The 19,085-nt window shown below is 52.6% G+C and overlaps 1 protein-coding gene across 3 annotated transcripts; it reads right to left on the bottom strand.

Annotated features, from left to right (window-relative positions):
* Window positions 1-15,123: 15,123 nt before the first annotated feature.
* On the bottom strand, window positions 15,124-18,399 carry LOC139232618 (zinc finger protein 664-like). 3 transcript variants are annotated; one of them, XM_070863059.1, is made up of 2 exons: window positions 18,367-18,399; window positions 15,124-16,113 (listed from the first exon to the last, which is right to left on the bottom strand). In XM_070863059.1, the coding sequence occupies exon 2, from the start codon at window positions 15,757-15,759 to the stop codon at window positions 15,274-15,276; it is 486 nt and encodes a 161-aa protein (XP_070719160.1). In that variant the 5' UTR covers window positions 15,760-16,113; window positions 18,367-18,399; the 3' UTR covers window positions 15,124-15,273. The 3 variants fall into 3 exon arrangements, with proteins under 3 accessions (XP_070719160.1, XP_070719159.1, XP_070719161.1); XM_070863058.1 differs by having other exon boundaries at window positions 18,159-18,391; XM_070863060.1 differs by having other exon boundaries at window positions 18,321-18,391.
* Between the last annotated feature and the right edge of the window lie 686 nt (window positions 18,400-19,085).

Below are 19,085 nucleotides of genomic sequence, written 5' to 3'. Positions count from 1 at the left end.
GGATGTAAGAGCGGAAGAGAGGCAGGCAGTCAGGTTGAACGACCCCCTCGACCGCCCGCTGCCTGGACCGGGTGATGGCACCCTTGGCCGTGCCCAGGAGCAGTCCTACGAGGTGGCCCTCGGACCTACCCGCTCCCCTCCACACAGGGTGCCCAAAGATCAGGAGAGTGGGACTGAAGTGCAGCCAGAATTTCAGGAGCAGCCCCTTCAAATAATGGAACAGGGGCTGCAACCTTGTGCACTCAATAAAAACATGGAACACGGACTCCACCAGACCGCAGAAATTGCAGGCGGCCTGGGAGCCCGTGAATCGGCTTAAAGTCCCCGATGAATAGTGGGAGGACCCCTGCATAGAGTGCCCTCCATCGGGGACCCCCGCCTCCTCCGGACGGCAAGATGGTACGCCATGGCGTGTCCGGACGGCCGGCGAGGATGGCAAAGTTGAGAGTGTGCAGGAGCAGGCCGTACAAGAAACCCCTCCGCGCGGAACTGAAAGGCACGGAGGAAATTTCCCCGAGGTGGCTCAAGTTGTGAGGCGCCGGCCCCCGAGGGAGGTTCCGGGGTTTGGCGCCGATGAGGCATTCCGTCCGGACGGGGGTCAGTTCGGACGGGATCTCCCCACGTGCTTGAGCCACCTCGATGCACCTAACGGAGTCAGGGCCCAGAGCTGTTTTTAGCGACTCGATGGCATCAGCCGCGTGGCGGACGTTGGCAGAATTTAGGCGCCGCACCAGCGTGTCTGGCGCCATCCAGCCCGCTCCTCCATCATCGAGCAGGTCCCTGACCCTGGTCACCTCACCAGCCACAGCCCTCTCTTCCGACCGCCACATGAAACCTCGGCCGTGGAGGTACGGATTCCCGAGCGGCGGCTCCTGCAGGACGGCCGCCACTCCAGCCGGCGGAGATCTGCGCTTGGTGGAGACTTTGTTCCAGACCCTGATGAGTTCCTTGTAAAAGACAGGCAGCTCCCGGAGGGCGGTCCTGACACCCCCCAAGTTCACAAACAAGAGCTGCGTGTCGTAATTGAGGTCGCGCTGCTGGCGGAAAAAATACGTCGCCAGAGCACACCACCTAGGAGGGGCCTCGACGTAAAGGTATCTCTGCAGGGTCTGAAGACGGAAAGTCGCGAGCTGGGCGCTGACGCACACCAACGACTGACCGCCCTCCTCAAGCAGGAGACTCAAGACCGCGGCAGAGACCCAGTGCTTCCTGTTGTTCCAGAAGAAGTCCACCAGCTTCTTCTGTATCTTGGCGACAAACGCAGGGGGAGGGGTCAAGGTGACCAGCCGGTACCACAACATTGCGGCCACCAGCTGGTTTATGACTAGCGCTCGACCCCTGTAGGACAGCACTCGGAGCAGTCCTGTCCAGCGCCCTAGGCGAGCGGCGACCTTGGCCTCCAGCTCCTGCCAGTTTGCCGGCCAGGCTCCCTCGTCGGGGCTAAGGTAGACTCCCAGATAGAGGAGATGGGTCGTGCTCCAGGCAAAAGGCCTGAGCTCCTCCGGCAGGGAGTCCACCCGCCACTGACCCACCAGGAGTCCGGAACATTTCTCCCAGTTGATCCTGGCGGAGGAGGCGGCCGAGTAAATCTCCTGGCACTCACACATCCTCCGCAGGTCAGCGGGATCCTCTACCGCGAGGAGCACGTCATCGGCGTAAGCCGAGAGGACGACCTCCATTCCCGGCCCTTGCAGAGCCAGTCCCGTCAACGTCGTCCGCAAGAGGCGCAGGAAAGGCTCCACGCAAACGGCGTATAACTGGCCGGACATGGGGCATCCCTGGCGCACCCCTCTCCTAAAGCAAAGGGGCGCCGTCAAGGACCCGTTAACCTTAATCAGACACTCCGCGGCGGCGTACAAAAGTCGGATCCGGGCGACGAAATGCGTCCCGAACCCGAAAGCGCGCAGAGTTCTGAGCAGATTGTCGTGATCCACCCTGTCGAACGCCTTCTCTTGGTCGAGGGATAGGAAGGCGACCGACAGTACCAGCCTCCTGGGAACAATGGATGAGGTCCCGGACCAGATGGATGTTATCGTGGATTGTCCGGCCCGGGACCGTGTAGGACTGGTCGGGGTGGATCATGTGGTCCAGCACGGCACCAAAATGAGCAGACATCGCCCTGGCGAAGATTTTGTAGTCCGTGCTGAGGAGGGAGACCGGGCGCCAGTTCTTAAGGAGGCGGAGATCGCCCTTCTTAGGCAGCAGGATGATGACTGCCCTGCGCCAAGAGAGGGGCATCTCCCCGGTCGCCAGACTTTCCCCCAGGACCCGCGCGTAGTAGCTCCCCAGGACGTCCCAGAACACCCTGTGGAACTCCATGGTCAGCCCGTCCAGCCCCGGGGTTTTTCCCCTCGAGAGCCGGTCGAGGGCACCGGTCAGCTCCGCCAGGCTTAGCGGAGCTTCCAGATTTTCACCGGTCTCCGGGCTGACCTTCGGCAGGTCCTCCCACAAAACTCTACGCGCTTCCTCGCTGGACGGATCCGGAGAGAACAGAGCCCCGTAATTTTCACGGGCCCTGTTATTGACGCCCTCCGGATCCGAGACGAGAGAGCCGTCGTCAGCCAGTAGCGTCAAGAGCTGCTTACGGACACTCTGCCTTTTTTCCAGCCAGTAGAAGAAGGGGGAGCCGCGGTCCAGTTCCTGCAGGAACCGGATCCGCGACCTCACGAACGCGCCTCGGGACCCGACGAGCTGCAGGTCCTTCAGCGCGGCCTTCTTCGCTTCGTACACTGTCCGCAGGGCCGGGTCCTGGATGACTTGACCGAGACGGGCTTCCAGGTCGAGCACCTCTTTTTCTAGGCGCCCGACTCTGGCCACCCGCCTCTTGGTCGACCCCCTCGCGTACTCTTGACAGAAGACGCGGACGTGAGCCTTGCCCACGTCCCACCATAGCCTCAAGGAGGGGAAGCCCCCCTGCTTCCTTCTCCAGTCGGACCAGAATCGACGGAACGAGTCCTGGAACCGCACGTCCTCCAGCAGCCGGTTGTTAAAGTGCCAGTACGCGGACCCCGTCCCCGCGCGGAGTGAAGCGAGCTCCACCCACACCAGGTGGTGGTCCGAACACGGCAGCGGCCGCATGGAGGCCGCCGGGACGCAGGAAACATACGCCCGAGACACGTAAAGGTGGTCGACTCTGGACCATCCTACTCCAGGCCTCACCCAAGTAAAGGCGCTGGAGTCGGGGTGGAGATTTCGCCAGACGTCCACCAAGTCGAAGGACCCGACCAGGTCCCTCAACTTCTCCATCGCCGTCATGCATTGCGGGGCACCGGAGCGTTCCCTCGCCTCGAGGGTGCAGTTAAAATCCCCCCCGAGGACAATGCAGTCGCCGACGTCGATGGAGCCAAGAAGAGCGGACACCTCTTCAAAGAAGCGCGTTTGCTGCGGGCCGGGCTGAGGGGCGTACACGTTCATGAGATGGAGCGGCACGTCCCCCAGGTGAACCGTTACGTGCAGCAAGAGGCCTGGCACGGGCTCCTCGACCCCCAAGATCTCTGGCTGAAAATGCGGGCCCAGCAAGATGGCCACCCCACTAGAAATGTTGGTGAGGTGGCTCATGCGGACCTCTCCTTGCCATTCCAGGAGCCACGTGGCTTTGTCTCCCGGAACAGTGTGGGTTTCTTGCAGGAAGCACACCGCATATTTCCCCTCCCGCAGGAGCGAAAAATTGTCAAATCTACGGCGTGGCCCTCTGCCGCCGTTGATATTGAGGCTGGCTATGGTTATCTTCATGGCAAAAGCATAGTGCAACCTCTACCTTAACCTATTGTGGGGGAGGGAGCGGAATCTTTTGTTGAACTCCGCTCCCTCCGCAGCCCAGCGAGGAGTCCCTCGAGCTCGCGCAGCTCAAGGTGTTGCACCTTTGTCAAAGGCCTGCCTGCGGCCAAGGTTTTAGCGACGGCGCGGACGGACCCCTTGATCAGCTCTGGCTCGGACCATTTTTCCAGGGCCAGTCGGGCTTGGTCGCAGCGACCCCGGCTCTGGGCCAAAAAGTCCTGGAGTTCCTTTGCAGGAATGAGGAGGGTCTCAGCGGCGGCCGCGAGCAGATCCACTGCCTCCCTGGCAGTGGTCTCTAGTTCTTCTCCCGCGTCCTCCACCGAGTCCCCGTCCTCCTCCGGGAGGTGGCCGCCAGCAGCTGGCCCATCGACCGCACAAGGTACGGCAAATGACCCGGCCGCTCCAACCGGCACTGGCTCTGCCCCGATCCCACCCCCAGGATCGTCGGCAGAGGAGTCCCCACTGGGCTCTTTTAAAAATGGTGCTGGGTCGGGAAACGACAGCGGAAGGGGTTCCCCCTCCGCCCCAGGAACCGGGGAACAAGGAGAGACCCGGCCATAGGAAATCCCCAGGCTCCCCAAGTGCTCCAGCTCCAAAGTAAGGGGCGAGGGTGGGTGTTCCTCCCCCTCCCCGCTGCCACCCCCCGGCCCAGCATTTAAATATTCATTAAAATTCTTAATAATTTCGGTTTCTGCCGGGTCGAGCAAATCCCGGGGGAAGTTGTGTATTGGCTGGGCGGGCTCAGGTTCAGCCTTTTCGGCCCCGCCCGCCTCAGTCCCCGGGACGCCCGGCCCGGCGGCAATGCATTCCTCCGCGATCCCCACGCCCCCCCATGGCAGGCAGATCTTCCACGCCATCCCCGGGAGGCAGAGGCTGGGCAGCCTCGACTGTCTCACCCTCCCCGGGGACAGACTCCTCCCGCCTACGGCGCTGTTTGGGGGCGCTGGTGGGGGACGCGGGACACGCGGCAGGCACCGACTCCTCCGCGGAGGGATTTTGTTCCCTCTCCGCCTCAACGGAGCGGCGCCTCATTTTGTTGCTGGGGGTGCGCTGAGGCAGGGAGACCTCCATGTCTGCCGAGGCCTCCCGCTCCGCTCCCCCCTTTTCCTTTTCTTGCCCGCGCCCGGGCCCCTCTGTGGTGTTGTTCAAGGGCTCGGGCACGGGCTCAGGGCACCCCGCGCTCGCCGGTGACTGGGTTGGGCTGAGCGCGGTGGTCAATCTTTCTGGTGCACCGAGGGGACCCGCCTCTAGATGTTTCGCCTTGTTCCGCGCCTTCTTTCCGGTCGGACGATCTCCCTCCCCCCCGCCGGAGGCCCTGAAAACAAAGGCCCCCGACGATGCCCGCGCGCCCATGGCTCCCGGCACGCGGACGCAACTAGGGGGAGGGGTGGCGGCGGCGCCAGCCTTGGCCGCCTTCGGTGGTTTGGCGGCCTTGGAGGCGGGGCAGTTCTTACGAACATGCCCCACCTCCCTGCAGGCATGGCACCGCACGCCGTCCGACATCCAGAAGACGCGGTAGGCATTCCCCTCGTGCACCACATTAAAGTGCTCTTCCGTCGTGTCCTCCCGCGCAAGCCGGACAAAGAGCTGGCGGCGGAAGGAGAACACGTGGCGCAGGCTGTTCTCCCTGAGGCCGAGCGGTATGGGGTTGATCCCCGACCTTACCTCCCCCAGTTGGTATAGGTGAGGGAGGAGGAGCTCAGCGGGAACAAAGGGCGGGACGTTTGACACGATGACCCTCTGCGCGGTGGCCTCGAGAGGGTCCACCGGCAGGAACGTCCCGCCCACCGTGAGCCCCTTTTCGATGGCCAGGGACACCGCCCGCTCCGACCCCAGGAAGAACACGGCCTTCCCAGACATCTTGGAGGCCGCGACAATGGCCGAGGGGCCGACTACCCCAGCCATCGCCCGCACGCACTCCTCGATGCTCATTGTGGTGTGAGTGTAGCTCTTGACCCCGTGTTTCCTGGTTATAAGTCTGAATGGTGGCAGGGCAGCGGGTGGCGCAGGAGGTGCCGTGGAAGCGGTTGCCACCTGCGCATATGTCCTTGCTGGCCCTGCCACCGGCGTGGATGGGGTCGCCATCACGGGGTCCCTTTGAGGGCTACACCCACCCCAAAGTCACAGGCCTTAATCGTCTTGATTGGCCTCGTTTGATAAGACTGAGCAGAGGAGCTCTTAACGAGGCACACCTCTCCCCTAGTTGGCAATTGGGGAGGGGCCTTGCTCCCTCTGCTCAGTTGTTTTATTTTTTGGGGTTTTTTTTAAATTTGGAGGAAAGGGCTCTCAGAGAGAGAGGGGAGAGACAGAGAGAGAGAGATAGAGTAAGGGGGTGTGGGAAAGAGGGAGGCTGCGAGGGCAGTTCTCCCCTCAGAGCAATGGGTGGGTGCACTCCCCAGATGGCAAAAAAACAAAACAAAGCACAGTCTTTGGGGTGGTCTTCGGGTGCGGGGAGAAGATGTCTTCACCTGGGGCAGCTAGAGCCAACCAGGCACACACTCCCGACGATGTTTAAAGGGTACTTAAAGAATCTTCAGCCTGGTAGCTCCAGCTATCCCAGGCTAGGCAATGGAGGGGGGGGGTGCTTCAATTGTGTGTGGGGCCTAGTTGTAAGCAAGGCCCCCACACACTCTTCCACACACACACACCCCCTGCGATGTTCCGGCCCTCGAGTGGTCTTCTTTCCTCCCCCCACCAATACAACAAAGTCTTTTCGGGGGAATGCACCAAAACACACCCACCTTTGGTTGTTGAAATTTCTCCCTCCTTCCACACTGGATGGTGTTCTTTTTCCTCTCTCTCCAACTCTCTGTAGCAGTAATAAGATGGTTGAATTTGCAGCTCTCCTCCTCTCTCTCTAGATGGATTAGAATTGTAGAAAGCCCCTTCCTTCCTTCTCTTCCTGGGCTGTTCTCAGGGCTCTCCAGGCCTCTCCAGGCAGGAGCTAAGGTTGGTAGCTGCTCCTCTCTCTGCAGCTCAGCTCCAACTGTGCAGGATACGCCTCCACTGCTCCACAATTGTTCCTTGTGCATGAATCCCAAAAAGTTAGTTTGCAGGTGCAGCAGGTAATCAGGAAGGCGAATGGAATGTTGGCCTTCATTGCGAGAGGGATGGAGTACAAAAGCAGGGAGGTCCTGCTGCAACTATACAGGGTATTGGTGTGGCCGCACCTGGAGTGCTGCGTGCAATTTTGGTCACCTTACTTAAGGAAGGATATACTAGCTTTGGAGGGAGTACAGAGACGATTCACTTGGCTGATTCCGGAGATGAGGGGGTTACCTTATGATGATAGATTGAGCAGACTGGGTCTTTACTCGTTAGAGTTCAGAAGGATGAGGGGTGATCTGATAGAAACATTTAAAATAATGAAAGGGATAGACAAGATAGAGGCAGAGAGTTGGTTTCACTGGTCGGGGAGACTAGAACTAGGGGCACAGCCTCAAAATATGGGGGAGCCAATTTAAAACCGAGTTGAGAAGGAATTTCTTCTCCCAGATTGTTGTGAATCTGTGGAATTCTCTGCCCAAGGAAGCAGTTGAGGCTAGCTCATTGAATGTATTCAAATCACAGATAGAGAGATTTTTAACCAAAAGGGAATTAAGGGTTATGGGGAGCGGGCGGGTAAGTGGAGCTGAGTCCACGGCCAGATCTGCCATGATCTTATTGAATGGCGGAGCAGGCTGGAGGGGCTAGATGGCCTACTCCTGTTCCTAATTCTTATGTTCTTATTTTCTTATATTAATCAGGCTTCAATGCCTTCTGTTATGATTCTCCCCAATAGTCTCGGCACCATTCCTATCAAGGTACAATCAAGCCCATCACTCTCCCTGAATTCAGTGCAGGTTGTACTGGCCATCTGCCAAACTCCCTTGCTCATTCTCCTATGTAGCTGCACTGTTTTAGGCTTGCACCACCCAGGTAGTCGCACTTTGGTCAGATTCAATATAACAGGTACCACTTTGTGATGCACATCATGGTACAATATACCCGAGTTGAGATTACCATTAGCCCATTTGTTTCCCTGGGATGTGTTTATGACAAACAATTCGCTTTGCCCACAAATCTGTTTATTCGTTGGAGAAGGAGCCTTTGGATGAGTCTTTTAAAAAAAAAAACTACTGTTTGTACAACCGCGCTCCCGTCCTTGCACCCCTTGATATAATGGGCAGTTACAGTGGTATGATTACCATGCCACTGTAAATGTACCCCTATCCTATACCCTCGGTCGTCCCTACTTTTACCATTCACGATATGTCTGTTGCTACTTGGTGAGATTGGCGGGGTTTGCGAGGTATGTCTGTGGATAGGAGGTAGTTCCAAATCTGGAACCCGAGGAGATTCTTCCAGCTCCCGTGTCCTGCTCACTTCCCTTTCAATCATACTGTAGCTGATTAGGTGGGGGTATCCCATTCGGCACCCTTTCTTCCTCATTCCCCTGGAGAGGACGAATCCCAATTCTGAGATTTACTCTCAGATGTAGCCGGTTACAGTGGTGTGCCCTCCTGACCCCTCAGGCACAATCCACTAACCCCTTTAAACAACATCGCTTCTTCCCAATGGTCACCTACTTAAAACAAAAGAAACAGAATCGCTGGTGATTGTCTTCAAATTAAGAAGATTTCCAATATTCAAAAGGTATCACCCACTGAGTTAAAACAGAGTTCACAGCTGCCCGTAAAAGAGTTAACTTGCTTTGTTTCGAAAGCTGACAAACACAGACACCATCAATTAATGTCGACTTCAGCCTTCAGCCTTTTTCAGTTTAAACTCTCCAGTTAAAACTTTTACCTTTGTAAAGTCTGTGTTTTTATTCTCAAAATAAACATTCAGAAAAACAACTTTGCACATAATAGTATTTCATTCTTTTCTCCCCAGTTACACATTGGTCAGAATTTTTAAAAACCATACCAATTATTAATGTGAAATGCCTTATGTCCGGAACTAAAGACTCTCCACACAATTTACATCAACCAGAATTTGATCATGGCCATAATAAAAGTCTGGTGTTTAATAGGTTAATTAACCTCAGTAACTCCAATATTAAACTTCCCAATGCCACTTGGAAAAGGGGGAGGAGCCACAACCAAACAAGGAACAGTCGCACATGTTTTCTAAAAACTTTACTGAAATATCAAAGAAAAACATGAGAACAGTAAGAAAAAAACATGATCTTCCCTTTTCTCCTTTTGATTCAGTCATAACTATTTATCCATTATTCCTTAAATCAATTTTTATTTTCTGATCCCTATCATATCTCCTCTAAACCCCCCTTCAATTACTTTGAACCTATGCCCTCTGGTTGTTGACCTCTCCGCCAAGGGAAGCAGTCACAATGGCGGGTCATCTTGCTGTCCAGCGGAGGCGGAGGTCCCCAATGGAGGGCTCTCTACGCAGGGGTCCTTCCCTGCACCATTGGGGATCTGGGGTGGAGAGGGTTGCATGGAGCAGTCGTGTGCAACAGTTTTTATTATTAATAATAATAACTTTTATTTATATAGCACCTTTAATGTAGTAAAACGTCCCAAGGCACTTCACAGCAGTGTTAACAAAACAAAATAAATAAATTTGACACCGAGCCACAAAAGAAGAAATTAAGGCAGATGATGGAAAGCTTGGTGAAAGAGGTAGGTTTTAAGGAGCATCTTAAAGAATGAAAGGCAGGTAGAGAGGGAGGTTTACGGAGGAGTTCCAGAGCGTAGGGCCCAAACAGCTGAAGGCACGGCCACCGATGGTTGGGCAGTTATAATGAGGGATGTTCAAGAGGGCAGAATTCGAGGAGCGCAGACATCTTGTGGGGTTGTGAGGCTGAAAAAGACAGGGAGGGGCGAGGCCATGGAGTGATTTGTAAACAAGGATCAGAATTTTGAAATCGAGACGTTGTTTAACCGGGAGCCAATGTAGGTCAGCGAGCACAGGGGTGATGGCTGATCGTGACTTAGTGCGAGTTAGGACACGGGCTGCTGAGTTTTGGATGACCTCAAGTTTACATAGTGTAGAATGTGGGAGGCCAGCCAGGAGTGAGTTGGAGTAGTCATGTCTTGAGGTAACAAGGGCGTGGATGAGAGTTTCAGCAGCAAGAGAGCCGTTCTTAACGTCCTTCCAGACTCCAGGGCCAGTTTTGTTTTTTTGCAGTCCAGAGGAGTCCATGGCCCATGTATATATTCAATGTGAGAGGTTGCAGTCCCTGTATAGTTACCTGAAGGAGGTGCTCCTCAATTTTTCATTACAATTTAGCCCCATATTTCTAATCTTTTGCCTCCCGAGTGGAGAGGGGTGGTGGGGGGGAGGGGGGTGGTGTGGGTAAGTCAGAGGATCTTCTGGGCCTGCTCTTGGGCCTGGCTAGAACAGCAATTTGTAGGTCCAAGATGAACGGGGTCCAGGAGTCGCTGTGGCTGCCTGCCTCTCTTCCTGCGGTCATGTCCTTGCCCGGGTGGCCCTGGGGAGGGAGCAGGCCATGTCCATCGGTACATAAGAACATAACAGATAGGAGCCAGAGTCGGCCATTTTGCCCCTTTGGGCCTGCTCTGCCATTCAACAAGATCATGGCTGATCTTCTACCTCAACTCCATCTTCCTGCACTATCCCCATATCCCTTAATTCGCTTAGTTTCCAAAAAATGATCACCTTCTGTCTTGACGAAACGGCTGAGCACCTACAGCTCTCTGGAGTAGAAATTTCCAAAAATTCGCCATCCTCTGAGTAAGGAAATGTCTCCTCATCTCAGTCTGACCCCTTATTCTGCGGTATGAATGAGAAAGCAAATCAATTTCCACACAGAGCAGGTGAACGGACTCTCCAGCTGAACTCGTTGGTGTGTCAGCAGCATGGATAAGCAAGCGAATCCCATCCCACACATGGAGCAAGTAAATGGCCTCGTCCCAGTGTGAGTGCGCTGGTGTGCAATGAGGGAGAATGACTGAACCTCTTCCCACAGCGAGAGCGACTGAACTGTTTCTCGTCAGTGTGAACTTGCTGGTGTTGAATCAGATCTGCAGAACTTTTAAAGCAGTTCACACCGTTGGATTATTTAAAAGGTGTCCCATCAGTGTGAACCTGCTGGTGTCTCAGAAGATGTGATAAATGAATGAATCCCTTCCCACACACGGATCAGGTGAACGGCCTCTCCCTGGTGTGACTGCATCGATGAATTTCCAGCTGGGATGGGGAACGGAATCCTTTCCCACAGTTCCCACATTTCCACGGTTTCTCCGTGGTGCAGTGTCCTTGTGACTCTCCAGGTTGGACGATCAGTTGAAGCCTCGTCCACATACAACACGTGTTCAGTTTCTCCCCACTGTGAATGGTGCGATGTTTTTTCAGGCTGTGTAACTGGTTAAAGCGCTTTCCACAGGCAGTGCACTGGAACACTCCCACTCGGGTGTTTGTGTCTCTGTGCTTTTCCAGTCACACTGATGTTTGAAATCTTTTCCCACGGATGGAACAGACAAACAGTTCTCCTTCCACATTCAAAGACTGATGATAGTCAGGTCCTGAGCGAGTGACTCAGTCAGATCTTAATTATATGTTTGGTTTGAGTTTTCCGTCTGCAAATCCTCCTCTTCTAACACTCTGTAAAATTAGTTTACAAAAGTCATCACTAAGTATAGGATATAAATTCATAAGAGATAATTCTAGTTTTATGGAACATTCTTTCCTGTCTTGTTCCACAAAGCTGAAAATCCCCATCCCACACATTCTCCTTCCTACCTGTACTGAAGTCCAAACCCGATATCTCCAATGTTTTCCCTTTCGTTCGACATCTCTCCCTCCCTTGAAGGTGCTGACTCTGGTTGGGTTCAGTTCTACACTCACTGGTTCCCCTCCCCTGAAAGGGCTGATTCTGGCTGGGTTCAGTTCTACACTCACTGATTCCCCTCCCTCTCCTCCCCTGAAGATGCTGACTCTGGCTGGGTTCAGTTCTACACTCACTGGTTCCCCTCCCCTGAAGATGCTGACTCTGGCTGGGTTCAGCTCTACACTCACTGGTTCCCCACTGTTTGTGAGGTGCTCCTGGCACTTTATTAAACACACATAGCAGAAGCACATTAATGCGATCGGAGATCACTGACTGATGAGCAACAATGCCCTGTAGAGTCTCCTGAGAATCCGATCCCTTTACAGCCAGTATTAACATTTGCTATGTCAAAGGCGCTATATAAATAAGTTATTATTACAGGAGCTGGGACACGGGAAGCGTTCCATTAAAATCAGTGATTCATTTGTTGACTAAAAATAAAAATTTTGCCTTAATTTACAGACGCTCCCTGACCAGTTCCCATTTCTCCTCCATTTTCAGACACTCCATGACCAGTCCCCATTTCCCCTCCATTTACAGATGCTCCCTGACCAGTCCCCATTTCTCCATTTACAGACACTCCCTGACCTGTCCCCATTTTTCCTCCATTTACAGACACTCCCTGACCAGTCCCCATTTCTCCCCCATTTACAGATGCTCTCTGACCAGTCCCCATTTCTCCCCCATTTGCAGACGCTCCCTGACCGGTCCCCATTTCTCCCCCATATACAGACACTCCCTGACCTGTCCCCATTTCCAGACACTCCCTGACCAGTCCCCATTTCTCCTCCATTTACAGATGCTCTCTGACCAGTCCCCATTTCTCCCCCATTTACAGACACTCCCTGACCAGTCCCCATTTCTCCTCCATTTACAGATGCTCCCTGACCAATCCCCATTTACAGACACTCCCTGACCAGTCCCCATTTCTCCTCCATTTACAGACGCTCCCTGACCAATCCCCATTTACAGACACTCCCTTCTCCTCCATTTACAGACACTCCCTAACTCGCTGGGGATTTCCCAGCACTTCCAGCTTAACCCGGTGTTTGTGTCTGAAACTGGCGGGTCGTTGTGGGGAGGCGGATAATGCGGAGTGTTGTCTCTCGGGCCTGGGCCCACGCTCGGTGTGTGTGAAGACCCCCCAGGGTTCAGGAAGAGTGGGACGGGGCTGGAGCTAGTAGTCGGATGGTCCTCCAACCAATCAGAGCGTGTGAGGGGCGGGATTTGTGACACCCAGTGGGCGGGGCTGAGCCCAGATCTCCCTCATTGGCTGAAACTCTGCCCCATTGTTAAAGCTGATTTCTCTCAAACTCCAGGAGGAAACTGGACCTTTCTGTTGTGGCTTTAAACAGATGGAACCCTGTGGTGTGGAGCAAACATTGCAACATTTGTTTGTGAAATGTATTCATTCAGGACAGAGAGCAGATTTTCAGGTAATAACACCGTGCAGTGAGAAAGGAAATTCAGTGAATGTTGTGGTGATGGATTGTCAAAAGCTGTTTGATAAGGTGCCGGACAGGAGGCTTGTTGATCAAATTAAGGCTTACGGTGTTGAAGGGAGTGGGGCAACGTGGTAGGTAGATAGATTATGAAAGTAAACTTGCGCAAAACATAAAAACAGATAGTAAAAGCTTTTACCGATATATAAAACGGAAAAGAGTGACTAAAGTAAATGTTGGTCCCTTAGAAGATGAGAAGGGGGATTTAATAATGGGAAATGTGGAAATGGCTGAGACCTTAAACAATTATTTTGCTTCGGTCTTCGAAGTGGAAGACACAAAAACCATGCCAAAAATTGCTGGTCACAGGAATGTGGGAAGGGAGGACCTTGAGACAATCACTATCACTAGGGGGTAGTGCTGGACAGGCTAATGGGACTCAAGGTAGACAAGTCCCCTGGTCCGGATGAAATGCATCCCAGGGTATTAAAAGAGATGGCGGAAATTATAGCAGATGCATTCGTTATAATCTAACAAAATTCTCTGGATTCTGGGGAGGCACCAGTGGATTGGAAAGCAGCTAATGTAACGCCTCCGTTTAAAAAAAGGGGGCAGACAAAAGGCAGGTAACCATAGGACAGTTAGTTTAACATCTGTAGTGGGGAAAATGCTTGAAGCTATCATTAAGGAAGAAATAGCGGGACATCTAGATAGGAATAGTGCAATCAAGCAGACGCAACATGGATTCATGAAGGCAAAATCATGTTTAACTAATTTACTGGAATTCTTTGAGGATATAACGAGCATGGTGGATAGAGGTGTACCGATGGATGTGGTGCATTTAGATTTCCAAAAGGCATTCGATAAGGTGCCACACAAAAGGTTACTGCAGAAGATAAAGGTACGCGGAGTCAGAGGAAATGTATTAGCATGGATCGAGAATTGTCTGGCTAACAGAAAGCAGAGAGTCGGGATAAATGGGTCCTTTTCGGGTTGGAAATCGGTGGTTAGTGGTGTGCCACAGGGATCGGTGTTGTGACCACTACTGTTTACAATATACATAGATGACCTGGAAGAGGGGACAGAGTGTAGTGTAACAAAATTTGCAGATGACACTAAGATTAGTAGGAAAGCTGGTTGTGTAGAGGACACAGAGAGGCTGCAAAGAGATTTGGATAGGTTAAGCGAATGGGCTAAGGTTTGGCAGATGGAATACAATATCGGAAAGTGTGAGGTCATCCACCTTGGGAAAAAAAAGTAAAAGGGAATATTGTGTCAGGTTTTGGGGATCTTACACCAGGAAGGATATCGAGACCATGGAGAGGGTGCGGAGAGATTCACTGAGATGATACCAGGGAAGAGAGGCTTTAGTTATCAGGGGAGATTGGAGAAACTGGGGCTCTTTTCATTAGAACAAAGGGTTAATGGAGATCTGAGGGAGGTGTTCAAAATTTGATCAGGTAAATGAGGATAAACTATTTCCAGCAGTCGGTGAGTCAGTAACTCGAGGGCATCAAATTCAAATCATCACCAAAAGGCCCAGACCCAGGGATGAACTATTGAGCACTCTGTACAACAATGTTCTGGATACCCACTGTCCCTCCGCATCTGCGTCCGGGGGAGAAACTGATGGGTTTCTATCTTTGGGTTAAATGATGTTCTCATCGAGGTGACGGATGTCAGTGCTGGGGAATGGGGTATTCTGAACACCTAGTGTCTGCCTGAAGCACTCTGCAGTCAAGTACAGCATGGGTTTGATACAGAGTAAAGTTCCCTCGACATTCCCATCAAACACTCTCGAGGCAGATTCAGCACAGGATTGCTGCACTGTCAGAGTTGCCATCTTTCAGATGAGTCGTTCAATCGAGGCCCCATCAGCCCTCAACCACCATCACTAAAACAGATTATCTGGCCAGTATCACATTGCTGTTTGTGGCAGCTTGATTCATTGGCTGTAAACACTTTCGGGGATCCTGAGGTCCATGTCCAAAGAAAGTGGACATGTCTTTGTTCCATTTTTGGGCCTTTTCTTCTTCACTTAACAGTCGGTAACAGGATATTAATTAATCTCCTCTTATCTTGGAGAAATCAAGGAATCGACACACTGTGTTGAAACCAAATCCGATTTATTTGTCAGATATCCAGAAAATTAAACTCCAGCCCAGTTACAGCAGAAATAAAGCCCAACTGTCAGAATGAACACGGTTCAGTCCCAGTGTGATTAACAGCAGAATCCAACCCCTGCAGTCAATTGTGAACTCACTGGTGTGTCAGCAGGCTGGATGGGTCAGTAAATCTCTTCCCATACACGGAGCAGGTGAACGGTCTCTCCCCATTGTGAGTGAGTTGCTGTATCATCAGATGATTTCTGCTTTTAAACCTCTTCTCACAGTCAGAACATTTAAACGGTCTCTTATTGGTGTGAACAACTTGGTGTGTCAGCAGGCTGGATGAACAAGTGAATCCCTTCCCACACACGGAGCAGGTGAACGGCCTCTCCTCAGTGTGAACTCGCTGGTGTATCAGCAGGTTGGATGACTGAGTGAATCCCTTCCCACACACAGAGCAGGTGAACAGCCTCTCCCCAGTGTGAACTCGCTGGTGTCTCAGCAGGTTGGGTGAATGAGTGAATCTCTTCTCACACACGGGGCAAGTGAACGGCCTCTCCCCAGTATGACTGCGTCGATGAGCTTCAAGCTCAGATGGATATTTGAATCCCTTCCCACAGTTCCACGGTTTTTCCATGGTGCAGGCGTCCCTCCAGGTTGGACGATCAGTTGAAGTCACATCCACGCACACAACACGTTTACAGTTTCTACCCGCTGTGAATGGTGCAATGTTTTCAGGCTGTGTAACTGGTTAAAAGCTCTTTCCACAGTCAGTGCACTGGAACACTCTTACTCGGTTGTGTGTGTCTCGGTGCTTTTCCAGTCACACGGATGTTTGAAATCTTTTCCCACAGACAGAACAGACAAACATTTCTCCTTTCACAGTCAAAGGCCGATGATATTCAGGTCCTAATGAATCAAGGGACTTTGTCAGATCTTGATGTGATCTTTGGTTCGAGCTTCCCGCCTGCAAATCTCACCTTCTAATACCCTGTAAAAGGAGTTTACAAAAGTCAACATTGTATGGACAGGATAGAAATTCAGAAGTGCCAATTCTAATTTCCATGGTACACAAAATCTGGTTTCCCCACAGCTGTAACTCCCCTCACACACACTATCCCGATCCTCGTGCTGAAATCCAAACCCATTACATCATCGCCAACATTTTGTCCTTCTCGTTGAAGGTGCTGACTCTGGCTGGGTTCAGTTCTACACTAACTGGTTCCCCTCCCTCTCCTGAAGGTGCTGAATCTGGCAGGGTTCAGTTCGACACTCACTGGTTCCCCTCCCTCTCCTCCCCTGAAGGTGCTGACTCTGGCTGGGTTCAGTTCTACACTCACTGGTTCCCCTCCCTCTCCCTCCCCTGATGGTGCTGACTCTGGCTGGGTTCAGTTCTACACTCACTGGTTCCCCTCCCTCTCCTCCTCTGAAGGTGCTGACTCTGTCTGGGTGTCTGTGCTCTCGTCACCTTTTTATACACTCTGACCCTCCCTATATATCTGTAATATCTCCCTGTTTTGGTGATGGGCTCTCCCTGACCACTCACCATTTCACCTTCTGAGACAGATGCTCCCAGACTGTCATCATTTCAGGGAACCATACAGCACAGAAGGAGACCAATCGGTCCATGAAGCCTGTCCAACTCACTGAAAGAGCCACCCGCTGGCCCCAAGTTTCCACATGATTTGCTCCTGATTTTTAGGAGCAACTGGTGGAGATCGTAGTATCTTAGAAATCGGAATTCTCCACATTTAAGTTTTCTGCAGTTCTCGTCAGGTAGAACAGTTTCACTTTGAACAGAATTTTTTTTTCAAAAGGGGGCGTGTCCGGCCACTGACGCCTGATTTGAAAGTTTCCACAGTGAAAACGTACTCCAAACTAACTTAGAATGGAGCAAGTGAAGATTTTTGTAGGCTTGAAAAAACCTTGTCTACACATTAAAAAATCAGGCGCAGGTTACAAATTAGGCGTTGGGAACGAGGTGGGGGTGGTGGGGGGGGGGGGGGGGAAAGGGAAGTCAATAAATTCTGCAATAAATCCTTAGTTATACTTATACAAATATTATACAAATAAATCCAACCTGAATAAAAATTTAAAAGCAAAGAAAAGATTAAATAAACCATGTTCCTACCTGTGTGAAAGTGCTTCAGGCAGGCCTTTCAGGCAGCGGTTTGCCATCGGGCCCGACTGACGGCAGGGGGAGAAAGCTGCAAGAAGCCTCAGTGCTTGAGGCAGCCGGTTGCCGTCGGGCCTGACGGACGGCAGGAGAAGAAAGCTACAAGAAGCCTTAGTGCTGATCATGGAAGGGCAATGTGGTTTTATTAAAACATTTTAAAAATTGAACAGCTACAAAGAATTTGAATCGTCTCAAACAAGTGCATGTGTCCCGTTTATCACAGTCTATCTTTAATTACAGAATGCACTCCCTCACCCTCACACACAGAAATATCAAGAAAATTAACATGCAAGCCTTTGCAAGGGTTCAATAAACAAATTTTCACTTTTTCAGCAGCACTTTTTAAAATGGTCGAGTGCCAATGTTTACTTCAGACTGCGCATGCGCAAACGCTCCAACGCGCAGGCGCAGCATTGCCGGCACGAAAAAAAATCATTTAAATTGTACCCGCCCCCCTACTTACAAAATCGGCGCGAGTGGTAGGCTCCGCCCCCTATGCGCCGTGCCAAGCAGACATCAAGCTGCAAAGCGCTCGAGAATAGCGCGTTTATTTTCAGGCGCCGTTTTCGGCACGAAAAACGGGCGCCCAGCTTGGAGGGGTGCCTGTTTTGTCGCGTGTGGAAACTTGGGGCCCCTGCACCTACCCCAAAACACTGGAACATTTCCCCTTTGAAGCATTCATCGTTTTGAAAGTTATTATTGATATCCTTTTCAAAGTGTGGAGCCCAACCCTCAATATCTGAGGTGTAACTAGTGACTGATAAAGGTTGACCATAATGAGCTTGTTGTTGTATCTATACTGCTATTAATACTGTAACAGATTGATCAGCTGACCCTGCCCCTCACAGATTTGTGGTCACCTTTAAATTGGACCATTTGGTTTAGAAAGCCTCCCATTCTTCTTCCTTCCAGAATACATTGAGTGTGGGTGTCCCTGGGAGCCTGAGGCCCTGTCCCCGCGGGCTCAGCCTCTGGCCTGTTATTGGGCCCTGGGCCCCACACCAGGGGTTTATGAAGCTCACCAGCCCCACTCGCGGCTCCAATTCCTGCCCCGCGCCGACAACCCACCGTCTCGTGTCCCACATCATCCGGGCTCCACCCTCGCCGCCGCCCGCGCATGCTCAGTGCGGGAGATCCGGGCTCAGCCCCGCCCTTCGCACACTCCGATTGGTTGGAGGACCAACCGACCGCTCTGTCGTCCAGCCCCGCCCCCGATCTTCCTATTCGCCCGGAGCCGCCGTCAATCACCCGGGCAGTGTGAGCTGAGCATGCGCGGTGGGGCTGCTGTATTTGAGGCAGCGGCTGAGATGGGCGGAGGGAGCGGGTTAATAAACCCCGGGGGAACGCGGGCTTCACACACATCGAGTGTGGGCCCAGGCCCCGCCCGCCCGAGAGACAACACTCCGCATTATCCGCTTCACACACACCCGCTGTGGGCCTCAGGCCCCGAACAACAACCTGCGGCTCCGGCCCTTCCCCGAGCGGGGCCTCCGGGCTGGGGGCAGATGCCCATGTGGGACTGTCCGGGGAGGTGGACTCTGGGTCCACTGGGACCAACAATTGCCATGTGGGACTGTCCGGGGAGGTGGACTCTGGGTCCACTGGGACCAACAATTGCCATGTGGGACTGTCCGCGGAGATGAGCTCTGGGCCCAGTGGGACCAACAATTGCCCATGTGGGGCTGTCCGGGGAGGTGGGCTCTGGGCCCAGTGGGACCAACAATTGCCCATGTGGGGCTGTCCGGGGAGGTGGGCTCTGGGCCCAGTGAGACCAACAATTGCCCATG

The sequence above is a fragment of the Pristiophorus japonicus genome, chromosome 20 (genome assembly GCF_044704955.1).
Source record: "Pristiophorus japonicus isolate sPriJap1 chromosome 20, sPriJap1.hap1, whole genome shotgun sequence".
Classification (NCBI taxonomy): Eukaryota; Metazoa; Chordata; class Chondrichthyes; family Pristiophoridae; genus Pristiophorus; species Pristiophorus japonicus.
Note: the sequence above shows the minus strand (reverse complement) of the source record. Positions and strands in the feature narration are given on the sequence as shown.